At 40.4% G+C, this 13,727-nt stretch overlaps 1 protein-coding gene across 2 annotated transcripts in view; it reads left to right on the top strand.

Annotated features, from left to right (window-relative positions):
• Positions 1 to 13,727, top strand: part of mettl24 (methyltransferase like 24) — a 36,197-nt gene that overhangs the window by 20,264 nt on the left and 2,206 nt on the right. For both annotated transcript variants that reach the window (XM_046061158.1, XM_046061157.1), the window contains exons 3-4: positions 5,298 to 5,431; positions 9,756 to 9,981. In XM_046061158.1, the coding sequence (XP_045917114.1) occupies positions 5,298 to 5,431; positions 9,756 to 9,981 (360 nt within the window). The remainder of the gene's footprint in view (positions 1 to 5,297; positions 5,432 to 9,755; positions 9,982 to 13,727) is intronic.

The raw sequence follows: 13,727 nt of genomic DNA, 5'->3' as shown, positions 1-13,727 counted from the left end.
TAGCACACATGTAAAATTTATGCACAGTAGTACATTGGATATGCCAAATCAACAAGAAGCACATTAGGAAACTTAAAACAAATGAAGCCACAAAGTAAAATACAGAGCAATGGGTTTACAGAGTTTAGTAGCTATTAGCCAAATTAGATTTTTTTTACAGAGTTACATGCAGTAATTGTTTCTCAAAACCGCAACTTTTCAGTTTTAAATGTCTGTATGTGTACATAATATACAACGTGTTGTCTAGTAAGCTTTAGAGATGCTGACATAGAGAGAGTCAGGCAAGTTGTTTCCCCCTGCTTCCATTTTTATGCTAAGCTAAGCAAATCGACTCCTGGTTCAAACATGAGATTTATAACAATCTTCTTATCTAACTCTTAGCAAGAAGACAAATAATCCTGTTTTCCAAAATGTTGAACTGATGCTTTAGAGCTTCAGATATAACTACAACTGAGTGAGAGTGAGGTGAGAGTTTAAAATCGAATGCTGACTGCCCAAATACAGTAGAGTTTGATTTGGGAGATTTGCAGAGCAGACAAACAAGATATGCAAGGGTATTGTGAAAGTGTGAAACAGAAAACAGGATTGTAGGTTTCTTGGCAAAATTTACTCTGCTGAATTTGTGTGAGGAGAATCTGAACATCTCTTCAGCGGGTACAAGTTCCTGGTTGCTCACTTTTCTTTGTTCCACTGTTAATGTGGTGTCTTTTATGATTTTCTGTACTTTTTATTTGTCGTATTGGCTGTACTTGATCCTTTGCTGCAAGTCCCATCAGGGCACACAACATCTTAAATTGATGATAAACTAAACATGGTAACCAGATGTATAAAAGTAGCATTAAGAAGGTAGTTTAAAGATAGATAATTGGAGTAGCTATTGAAGGCTAGGAAGTGCATTATTTTGACAGGTCTTTGTTGTGTATATCAGAGCAAGCCGGTATGAATCAGCCTATGACTGAGCAATACTGGCACCTCTTTCACATTCAGCTCAGCCAGACAGTGTTTGTCTTGCTTGACAGCACACACATAATTCATTACTCTATTGATTACCATACAGATGGAACTCACAGCCACTCTATTCATACCTAATCAATGAGATGTTGTGGTTTGTTGGTTTATGTCAGAATTAAATTACTACAAATCGATTAAGATGTTCAGCATCATAATTTAAGAAAAATCGAGAGCTTGAGAAAGCCTGAAATTCTGCGCCAGTGTCCCAATTGTGAAGGTAATGCAACAACACAGATTCATTTTCACTGTCCAAAACATAGAAGGACATTTATAGATTATATGGGCTACGGTTTTCATTGTAATGAAATTGGCTTAGGGATAAATCAGCAACTTATCTTTTTCCCTCACACAATATAGTGAGAACACAGAGTACCCCACTCCAAATGACTAAGCACTTGTTCTGTATCTTTCACAAAGCAGACATTCAGCTCATAATGAATTAGCCCCAGGATGTGTATGTGTGTACATGCGTGTGCAGCCCCTTGTGTGTATTTTTGTGTGTGTGAAAGGAATAGACAAGGACGAGAACATAGAGAAAAAGATTGTTTGAGTGTGTGTTTGTGGGAAGCTGTTAAAGGAAACTGTCCGTCATACACAGTGACAGGCGGGGGTGGAGGGAGTTGGAGGGCGCATAGCAGCATCCTCGGCTGTAATGCTGACTGACACAGTGCCTGGTGGAGCTCTTACTCAGTGGGATGGCCTGCGACACGACTGTCCAATCAATAGCAATCAGTGTGTCTTGCATACATGCATGCACCAGCACACACTCAGATAAGAGGATACTTTTATACGTTCTGTAAAAGTACAACAGCACGACATGTACTTTATCTACTATATCTGATTAGCTTAACAAGAATGAGTAGTTACTGTTCGTTCGTTATAGTTTATGCTCAATGAAAAACATACATTTTTACAGCTCACTATCCAGTGAAACAGTGTTCAGCAGTCAGCAGTGCAATGCCATGGATGAGTCTGCAGATGTGAAAAGGCAAAATAATTAAGAGTGATTTTGCATTTTATTGCTCATTCTGTGTGGATGAATCCTTTTAGCTGGAACACATTAACAATGACCGACACAACGGAGGCTGTTCCAAATTTACTTAAATAGATTGTTGCGCCAACCACACGTGCAATACAATTCTTGTGCACTTTGCAACAAAGACGCATTGGGTGACTTTTATTCCTCCTTCATATGGTGCTCTTGACTGAGCTGGTCCCTTCCTGCCTGACCTGTCGCTGAACACTCTGATTAGAGGGAGACACTTGTTCAAAAGATCATTCACCGCCGTATTGGGGTGCACATTATTGTGACCTGGAGGAGTGTGATGGTGAGGGAGGAATGGCCTGCCAAATCTGAATCTGAGTGTTGCTTTGTTATTGGACTTCTTCTGTTCTGTGGTGCCTTCCTCTGGAGGTGTTCTGGGTACGTCCGGTAGAAGACCCCAAGTAGACAGAGAACATGCTGGAGGGATTTTATATCCCATCTGGCTTGGGAATCCCTCTGGATCCCTCAGAAGGACCTGGAAAACATTGCTTGGGGGAGAGCCATCTGGACTAGCTTGCTTAGCCTGCTGCCACCGCGACCCGGCACTGTATAAGCAGCAGAAAATGACCAAATGGATGGTTTATTCAAAAGGCCACAGCAAGGAAACCATGCCTACGATGTTCTTTTGAAGCTGTAAAAAATCTAACTCACTTGAAAAGTGAACCCTGCTGTTGGTCTAGGAATGAAAACATGCATAATGAACAATCTCAACTGTCAATAGATGTGGTTTTATAAGAGGATGACACACAGCACTTCTCATTACCTTACAATAGAATCTTTTTGGAAAGCACTTATCATTAATTCATTCTTCATTGCTTTAATTTAACATTTTAGCAGCTGTAAAACATTTTCATCAGGTTTCATTTCAATTAACCTGTGAGTTTTAGACACAGTGATAGATAGTACACAGTGGACAATACAAGAACACACATACACACATTTGCACCCATGCTATATTGTTTACACTTGAATGGTGTACAGTAGAGCCCCAGATTTATGTTTCATATCATCACGTCTGAACCAATATTGTTCCTTCCTCAGCAAACGGAATCGCTGCAGCAGACGGAGATTAAAGAAACCAGACAGCAAACATTCAATCAGCAACTCCTGTGCTAAAGCTTAAGTCACTTTTAGAACTGCAGATGTACAACACAAAATCCAATACACTGACATGTATACACATGTTTACTGTGTGTATGTACGCAGTTTATGCAGGTATGAGCTTTATATAAACATGGGAACTGACATAAACACTAAAGATGTTGCAGATTCTGGGTGAGTAGGAGCTGAGTTAAGCACACAGTTTCAAAGCTGAGAAGTAATTATAGCGATACTTTGGTTATTGTACTGTATTTTAAAAGGATTTTACATTGTAAAGTAGGTAAAGAAGGAATGCATCAATCTCTTCCTTGTTGAGAGACTTGGCAGTGGTGCTGATGCATCCGCCCAAGCTGTGCATCATGATGAATAGTATGCGTGTCGTAGTTCAACACTGAGGCACAAACACACACTAGCCCAGGGTGGAATTCAGTAGCAGTTTCTAGTGATTTATAGTGTTTGTGTGATATTTTGAGAAAGAAGACGTTCATCACATCATGACAGTTCAGAAAGGGTCAGCCAAGAAGCAGCAATTGGCTATTAAATACTGGTATGATTATTTAGAATCCCTAGCATTCAATTTACTGTCCTATGTGACTAAACCCACCCATTTGATACCTGGTTAGACTTATGCAGCTGAAGACACACAATAACTACCTATAGCAACATTTGTCTTAAACTCAAGAACATGAACTCTGCTGTCCTGTTTATGTCTGTTTCAACTTCAGATACACTCCAAACTACAGTACATAAAGTTAAAATCATACAGTAGATGACTCATGCATGCCACCTAAAGTATGTGACCATGACTGTTCACTTTATACAGAATGTTCACATAGTTTACAGATACTTACACTTTCTTAGTAATATTTGCATTTTTGTGCATCACCAAGCTCTGTCCTTCAACTCCACTATGATGCCTATGTCCTTGGCCCACATTTCTTTCTTTCAGAGGCTGTAGTGGACAGGTTATTAAAGCTAGAGTGAAGATATCATATAAAACTAGCTAACCTAAGGCATCCATTGGTTCTAACCATGTCATGCTAGCTTATCAAGAAAGGTGCTATATAACGCTCCAAATTTGGGAATCATTTTGGTGAGGGAAAAACTGGCATGGCCATATTCAAAAGGGGGGCTTTGACCTAACATCAAGATATCTAAATGAATGAGTCTCCCCTTTCCGTTTTTGTGCATTCCGTATAAATATCTATTTTTCTTTCTTAACTATTGGAATTGCAGAAGTGATCCTGTATATTATACTAATAGTGAACAGTGTAACTGGAAAGCTGAGACACTTGTGGATTCAATGACCCCAATTGTATTCATCTGTGATAATGTTAGTCCCCGTAGTAGCCATTTCATTGTAGTGAGACCAATTTTTGAAACTTGAAACTCCCTGTAAAAAATTACCTTTTGTGACCTCTAGGATAACAGCCTCATGAAACTTTACAACCACAAACTAGGAACTTAGGGCATTCACAGGATGTATGGCTTTCCAAGGGGAGAGCAATTTTCAGAACAGAAGTGTTGGGCATCCAATTGCACTTTCCAGATAAATTTCCTATTGTCAAAGGTTTTTGTTACCAAATAAGCATGAACTTTGATTTTCCTCATGATCTTAGTGTCTTAATGTCTTATTTTAGAGGGACCATTTGTTTAAATTTTCGAGTGGTCAAAAATTGTTACATCCTGCACCAAATCTGTGTAACAAATAGCATCAACTCAAAAATTGTTGCAACAACCTATGAGACATAAATACATATGGGATTGACCATCACATACCTCTATCATAATGTCCCATGCCCTAATACACTCTAAACTTTAAAAAACAAAAACACAATTTTTTTTACATATTTATGACTAGGAACTTGACACACAGTACTGAGCTGCATCTTAAATTATTCTTCAGGTTCCCAGCTTTCAGATGATGTACTTCTGTGTGGCCTGCTATCTCTCCCTAAAAATCCCCTTTCCACCCCTCAAAAAGACAAAAATGGGATCCATGGTAGGGAGGGGTGGAGTGGAAGAGGTTGGCAAGATGTAAGATGCTCTCTGCTCTTTGAGAACAGACGTATTGTGTTTACACTGTATCTTCAATATCGGGAATGGCTGTTATAATGTATGCATGTTTTTATGTGTCCAGGTGTCGTGTGCATCGCTGGCCATTGAGGAAGATGCTCAGGAGAGGACCAAGGGTGATTGGGCTGCGTGTCTGGACCCCAAGTACAGCCTTACTCACAGAATACAAAGCAAACACTGCAGGGTTTACTCTTTTGGGTGCGTATAGACAAACTCTTACTTAAGTCTTCCACTGCCCTTTCTCTAACTCGAAACTTTACCCTCACCACCACATGTCAAACATGAACCTTTATCTAACATAAATCTGATCCTAATTGTAATCACCTAAACAAAGAATCTACATCCACTAGCTTTGTGACAAACTGTCATCTACAGTATGTAGAGAAACAGGATTGTTCACAACATTCATTTTCAGACAATCAAAGAGATATCTGCAGATGTGACAGCTATTCAGAGCATCTGGTTCTGTGACAGGCGGCGTGATATATCATCATAGATCATAATTGCAGCCGTTGTTGCTTCACCCGTGACTATTTAGATTTTGTTTTTCTAAGAGGAGAAATTCAGGCTTTTCTCTCACTGTGCCATCACAGAATGAAGGCTATTTTCCACATTATAGAGGAGGAAGAGTGTCTCTGTCTCTATGTCCCCTGTTAGCCTTGTCTTTTTATGTCTTCCCATTTCAATGACTGACTGGTCACAGAGCCTATATTTATTCAGGATCTGTGTTGCTGTGACAAGGTTGAAATATTTAGCTGACATGTTTGGGCCAGGTAGCAGTTAGGTTCCTTTTTCTTTGTGTGATTATCCCGGTATTCTGGGAATACAATTGCTTTTTAATTTGTTAAGTAAAGATAATCCTCCCTCTGCCTTAACTGTACCTCCAACATCCACCTGGAACGTCACATCCACTCAACCTCTGCTTCCTCTCCTTGAGTGGCAAGTAATCTTCTGTCAAGTCAGCCGGGCCACCAAGGTATTTGACCTACTTAAGATTGGAGAGTCAATCACTCTCAGTTGGCTTTGTCTGGTGGATCAGCCCGGTTTCTGCCCCGCTGGGTCTGCATTGTGCTGAGGTGCTGCCGAGGTCCAAAGTGTCTGAAGGGATTTTTCTGCAGGAGAGAGGGAGCTTATTAATTTGACTGTTGAGAGACAGCACAGGTGTGCGGGCATGTATCAAGGCAGACAGGGCAGATAGTGATGTCGGAGTTAAGGGGGGGTGGGGTTATTTCTGCTTCTTATCTCTCCATGGAGAAGGGATCAGGGGTCAAACGGAGAGAGTGGATGAAAACATACCTGATATCCTCTCACTGATTGATGGGAAGTCACTCATGCAGACAGGCTACAAGGACATGCACCAAAACTAAGGAATATTATTATGCGTCCTCTCAGTCATTTATGCAAACAATTTAACATCTGACCTGAATATCAGCTTGGGAAAATGTGACTCGCAGATTTTTCAAGTCAACGAAAGCTGCATTACCATTTTTCCTTCTATTTAAGTGATCTTGCAAGACCTCTGGAATGATTTCAATTCACGCTAAGTCGCCTCTCAGCTCTGGCTATTGCAATAACAGTGAATCGACCAAAAAAAGAACGAAATTCTATGAAAAACAGAAACGTTGAGTAACAAAGAGAAGAGTCCTTTAATAGTTTAACAAGTAACGCTGCTCTAAAAGAGTTCCACCTTTCTGGATATACCAAGCCATCTTCTCCTCCCCGTGTCCCCTATCTGACCTAGATTCACAGTACACACACACACACACACACACACACACACACACAGACTTCTTGGTCACAGTCTTGAATCTATGCCAGGTATGCTGAGTATCCAATTCTTACTTCTGCTCTGCTGTACAGGAGGCTCGCAAAACCCTCAAATACAGTTCACTGCTGCACATACATCTGTCTTTAATAGAAATGTCAAATACTTTTATGTGTGCACGTATGTACAAGGTTAAATGCAGTGCATTGCTGAGTATGTACATTTGCGTGGGCATATTTTTGCGGGGTTTTGTGCATGTGTGTATGGTTGGAGGTCTTTTTTGCATGCTGTTTAACGAGCCGTGGACGGTCGTGCCTGGGCAGGATAAGCAGCTGTTCTCTTGTCACATGGTGGTGGGTGTGAGGTGTGGTGTGGTATGGTGTGGGGTGGGGGGGAGTGGCAGGATGTTTTTCCACATGAAAGACCAATTATCCACCTTTCACCTTTCATACTCAAACTTACCTCTCTCATCAATCTCCATCTTCCTCCTCTTATGCTGATGTCAATCTCTAAGGCCGGCTTTTTGATCATGTCTAATTTTTTCTCTGGATGCAGCAATAGGGCAGATGCTAACTGTAAAATTGTTTGAGAGGATGATTCATCTATTATTATAAATTTTAAAAAACAGCCCACATCATGGCCAATCTAAACAGGCATTGAGACATGTGCATCCACTCTGCTGCTGCACTTTGACTATTAGCATGGGTGTGTGTAATGCTGCAGCAACAAAAGGAATATTCACCGTATAGCTATGGGCAATCGTGGCTCGAACCTCTACCCCTCTGTTTTCTTTGGCCCTCCTAAGCAAAATTAGGAGATAATAATAATAATTACTAGGACAACTGATCATTTTTTGTTGCAATTATGGCTACCCTTATTAGTAATTATTTTGTAAGAACAAGTTCTGATTTTCTTGTCAGCCAACACACTAGAGGATCACAAACGAAAACATCTAAATAGCTTGAGCAGTGTCAAAATATGTTAAACAGTAGACCAAAGGCAGCAACTTTTTATACTGCATAAAATACAAATGCAAGGTCCACGCTCAACAACTTTCCTTGCAGACTGTAGGCCCTGTAGCAGTCAATGTGTAATGAAGCAAGGGAAACACAGTAAGGAAAGAGAGAGTGAGAATGGAGGTGGAGAGACATGGAGACAGAAATATGTTGAGAACATACATGGAATAAAAATAAGAGAAGTAATGTCAAAGGTATAAGGGTATTTGAAAGGTAAAGAAACAGGCGGCAGATAGTTTCCCAGCCTGAACCAGCCTCTGAGCTTCATAACATCCAGACAGGCTATTGACATAGCAGTTCAGTGCGAGGGCAGGCGGACGAAAGGCACTGTTTATCAGATTTACAATCCACTAGGTGTTTGTGATCCATCACACGCCATCGCATCTTCACAACTGGTTGCCATGACATTATAGTCAACAGAGTGTTACCGCTCCTGCACTCTGTAGTCTCATGAGAGAGCATATTACAACTAGTAGAGACCCTCCTTTTATCAGCATCCAGAAGAGCTTTTGATGCACTGTGAGTCCCACTCCAGAGAATGGGAAATTCTCAATGAAATATTTAATGCGTGAAAAAGAGATGTCTAGTTGCATCTCAATCTCTCACATATACTCATCTCTTATCTTCCTGCAAGTGAGACGCACTCTGGGACCCCTTGCCTTGTTCGTAAAAGACGTGTACTGTGAAATGCACTCCCACTGCCGCAATTACGGAATACAGCCGCAACACAGACTAGACACGGGGGAATGCACAGACAGCGACCGAGAAAGGCAGAATAGGAGAAAATTGCAGAATTAGAGAGGGGAGGGATAAAGAGAGAATACCAGCGAGAGAGGGAGTGTCAATGTGAGGGAAACGCATGGAAGAGAGAAATGCAGGCAAATGTGTCTGTCTACTTAGATTTCACATCATATTTCATAAAAAAAGAAGCAGATCGCTGGAGAAGGAAAGGTAGACGAGGAGAACAAATAAGTAAGATGAAATAAAAGAGTACCTCCTGGCAAAAAAAAATGTTTTATTATGGATGTTTTGGCTTTTAAGTGGGCGGGTTAAATCAGGATCACAGCGACTGTGTGGTGTTTGATATGTATCTTGTCTGTATCTCTCTCTCTGTGTGAAATGACATTAGTGATACCTTGTGCTGATGTTCCTCAACATTAAGACCACTTGTGTCCCCTTTTGCTTCTTGGCACAGAGAGTATCTTTGGCTCAAACATTCTCTTTAACATACAGTATAGCAATGCATGCTTTGGCATGAAACAGGCCGCCCTCATCCTGCTTTGTGCTTGTAAGCACTTGCCAGATAGGAAAGTAGGTGGCTATATTTTGAGTTGACAAGCCAGTCATTAGATTTCCCATGACATCTGACCCACTCCCATACAGTAAAATGCAGCAGACATCATTTGTAGGTGCAGCAATGTTTCAGAATGAGTTATAAAGCTACATTCATGCATCCATCTATCCATCTCTCTGTCAAGGGCTGGGTATTGTTTGAAAAATATCAATGCATGTGTTGACCCAATCCCCTATTTTCTGTTCCAGTACTAAAATTTCATTTCTTATGACCCCTTTTGAAATTTGGCCTGATCAAAGAATAAGTACACAAGATAACTTAGATGGAAAGGCATTCAGTGTCAGCTTTTGTTACAGTTGTCAACACTTTGAACCAAGAAAAATTGAAGTCTAATACCCAGCCTTGTTTTGGACATACTCTACCTGTCCTGTCCTGTGTGGGTTGCAGGTTGGGTGTGGATGATCGGTCTCTGGAGCATACTCTCACAAGAGCGGGATGTGAGGTCCACCTCTTTGATCCCAGTCTGAAGCAGCCTCACTCACAGCAGGCTGAAATGTGGCTCCATCGGCTCTCTGTAGACTGGAGGGATCCCAACCCGGCCATTGTCGTCCAGCGTCAGTACGTCAGCACCAAGAAACTGGCCAGCATCCTTAATGACTTTGGACACAGACAGGTAAAAGTCTCTGGCTATAATTTGTGAAGGATTCTGATATTATAAGATCACCTGGAACCAAAAGTGATTTTTCTTTCTGTGTCAGCTAGAGGGTTTACTTATATGCTGCATGCATGCAAACACAGGACCCTTCCTGTGCACCCCAACATAATACAGCTCATCATGATTCATTACTCTATTGTCTCTCTCGGGCTCCAGGTGGATAAACTCCCATATATCATTTTGTTTTCCTCCTTTAAATATTATCATGCAGAATGTTACCTCTTCAAAGCCCCCCAGAGATTTTGTTCCACCTCATCAGATAGGGATCTGCATACAAGATCAATCATATACGCACACACCAAGCCCACTGATAGCATGCATACTAATAAACACAGTTATAGATTCAGTGAACATGCCTGTTTAGGAACAGGCTGAATGATAATTCAAGGTCAAAGAAGCCAAGCTTCTCTTACATAGGTAATCAAATCCTGGCTGAGTGACAGTAAGCTTTTTTTTCTTCTCATGCCAATGAGTGAAACTTAGCTTTAGTAGTTACAGATACAGATTACAGGCTTACAGATTCATAGTCTGCTAAATTAACACCTCAATTCCATTAAAGCCCCTCTTGATGTGATTATAGTACCTTGCAGAATATTCTGATGGCATAAAAATTATGTGTAGAAAAAGAAGTCAACTCTAGTGAAAATTGGTGCAGTTTATGTGTTATTGTTTGGGATACCAGTGTGCCCTGCTGTCCTGTTGATGCTCCCACTTGGAATCACCACCGTCAGAAATTCAAATCCTACTAATAGGGGCTTCATTTGGGGATGTTTATTGTCCCCAGAGGGAGAATCCCAATGTTTGTAGTGACTTATGAACTACACTACCACCACTCGGTCAAAACATTTACTTCTATGCAAAAACATCAACATCGAACAGGGACGCTGTCATGAAATTGAACACTTTCATGTTCCCCAAATGATGAACTCTTGCCCTAGTGGGGCTCCGTGAGTTTCCACTGATACCAACTTCATGCCAAAGCATCTGCTTGACATACGAGATATGTAATTATTTGATACACAGTTTGCCTTTAAATTGGCTCCCATGAAAATAAAACATCTTCACCCACGTCTGTGCCCTTTGTGGTGCCACTCTCAGAACACTCTCTACATTTTAGCAACACTACTGTTAAGCCTCTAGAAATAGGAAAGTTGTTATTTTGTTTGTTCAGTCCAGTACTTTGGTATTGTGAGGTACATTGCAGCTTTTCTTATGATTCACTCCAAATAAATTAGCGAAAACTAGTTAGCTGTCCATATATTAACAGTTAAATCAAAGCAGATTAAATCAGCTTTTGGAGCAGAATTCCTACACGCTGCTCAAATATGATTTGCCTTAGCTAAAGTTAAGTTGAGGTGATCATTCCTTTTCTGGAGCTAAAAGCAAAGCTGACCGGCTCATACGAGGGAAAGATTTGACGATGTGTGTGACAAGACATAAACAAATAAATGTTGGCATGTGTATGTGTTCGTGTGGGTGGGTTTCTACACCATACTATTTCATCTACCTATTTTAAATGCATAGCCACGCACGCATCCTTGTAATGAGGTTTTAATGTGAGTACATAGTATGCCGGAGGAGCAAGCAGCAGCAGCAGAACAGTTTTTTCTCAAAGGCTCAGTGAAGAAACACAGTCACTTGGAAAGGTCGAAATATACATTGGCGCAGAGTTTCTTATCTGCGTTGGTTACAAACTGCACAGATGACTCATTCACTAAGCTCTGGTGACCCGCTGAGACAGCAGACGCTGGGACAAATGTCAGTAGCGGGAAGCCTCATCTGATTTTAAAAACGGCATACTGGACCACTGATCATATCTGTAATTGGACAAAACAACAGTATCAGATCGCTAGCACCTGTGCGGCTGTCCAAAGTTATTATTCATTACAGTTCATCCTGAGGGAAACATGAATGTCTGTACCAAATTTCATGGCAAGCAAATAGTTTTTGAGACATTTCATTTAAAACCCCAAATGACAAAAGGAAAGGTCAGGGGGTCACTAATGTCAGTAGGATACATTCACTGGGAACTATGTACAAATGTTCACCCACTGGTGCCACTAGATCAGGTGATAACCAAAGTGAATAGGCTTCATCCTCTGAGGACTATGACTACATGCTCAAACCTGGCAATCCATTAAAATGTTTATACATATCAGTCTATACAGCTAACCTGGCTAAAAACTGTGTGACACGGTGTTTTTTGTTTGTTTTTTATCCTTGCAGTTTTAGCAAAAGAAGGTGGTGAAAATATCCATAAGTGAGGATGAAGCTAGGGCAAGCTGCATTGGAATTAAGCACAATTATCTCACAAACTGTCTGTAAAAATAAGACTGAATACACAGGTCAAACAGGTTCCAATTGCATCTCTGTCAAGAGGCTTTTGGGAGGCTCTGCCCTGAAGGCAAAGCAGTTTTTGAAGTGCCACCAAAAGCACAGAATCAGCAAACATCTGATGTGTAATTAAATATCTTTAATCACAATTTTCTCTCTAGTGGCAGGCTCAGTAATTAAAGCATATGAAACATATAAGAAAGGTCAGATAAGCTGTGATGTTTGGATCTCTGGTTTATAAGCAGAAGCAGTTAATGTACTGTGACCAGAGCAATCATGTGGAACAACAGGAGACAGGAAATAAAAGGCATGTTAATAGCCAGGATTTGTCCACCATGAAATAAACACATTTTAGGCCAATTAAAATAGCAAAGTGTGAACTTCCATTTAAAGTTATTTTCTCAAATCAGCAAACTTGTTTACAAAGACTGACAACTTTTCATCAAAAGAGTCTCTAAATTAAAAATTGTCCCAATGTGCTGCGTAATCCTGAGGATGCATTACAGAAATAATTACCATGTGCATTTTGATCACATACTCTATGAGTCACTTGGAGGAGAGGAAATATTCACCCATTGGGTATAAAGACTGTCTGTAGCAATCTGACATTAATTTCTCAGCAGTGGAGGGCAGGAATTTCTGTGGAGTACAAAGACATTTTACATAACATATGCTACCGAGGCCATACAGTGGGGATTATCAGCTCTATTATTATAGATAGTGCAATTTGGTTTGTGATTGTTTTTGAATTTATGATAAGTTCTTACCAAATTTTCATAAGACAATTACAGTCAGCCATCTTCTTGCAGTTCAACATTGATATCATTCCAAAGAATCTGAAAGTTAAAACTCTGCAAATCCTCAAGTGTGTATGGTAAATATGCAGCACAAGACGGTAAGCTTTCTTAGCATAAAGACTGGAACCAGGGGGAAACTGCTAGTCTGTTTACATAATCTGCCTACCAGCACCTCTAAAGTTCACTATTCCTTGGCTAGATGCAGGAGAAGCTTACTTCCTTGAGTCTTCCCTGGTTGAGATAGTCCAGCACATACCCTCCCATAAAATGACCAATTGTGTTGTTATCCTTCTTTTTATTTGTATGGATAAAACAAACAAGTTCTGACATGTTATTTATGAGCGTTGGAGGTGCCAGTAGTAGGAGGATTTTGTTAGCAGACAAGCCTTTTCCCCTTTTCCACTCTTTATGTTAAGCTAAGCAGCAGCTCAACTATTCCACTTAAATGATCCATGTATTTTAGCTAAACTTGTTCAGTTTTTGATATACACAAAATCAGTCCAATTATCCTCTAGTGTGTGGCCATCAGTACTTTGCTCTCCAGTAAGAAACTGTAATCATATCTCATTTCCT

This window comes from Micropterus dolomieu, linkage group LG10 (assembly GCF_021292245.1).
Source record: "Micropterus dolomieu isolate WLL.071019.BEF.003 ecotype Adirondacks linkage group LG10, ASM2129224v1, whole genome shotgun sequence".
In the NCBI taxonomy this organism is placed as follows: Eukaryota; Metazoa; Chordata; class Actinopteri; order Centrarchiformes; family Centrarchidae; genus Micropterus; species Micropterus dolomieu.
Note: the sequence above shows the minus strand (reverse complement) of the source record. Positions and strands in the feature narration are given on the sequence as shown.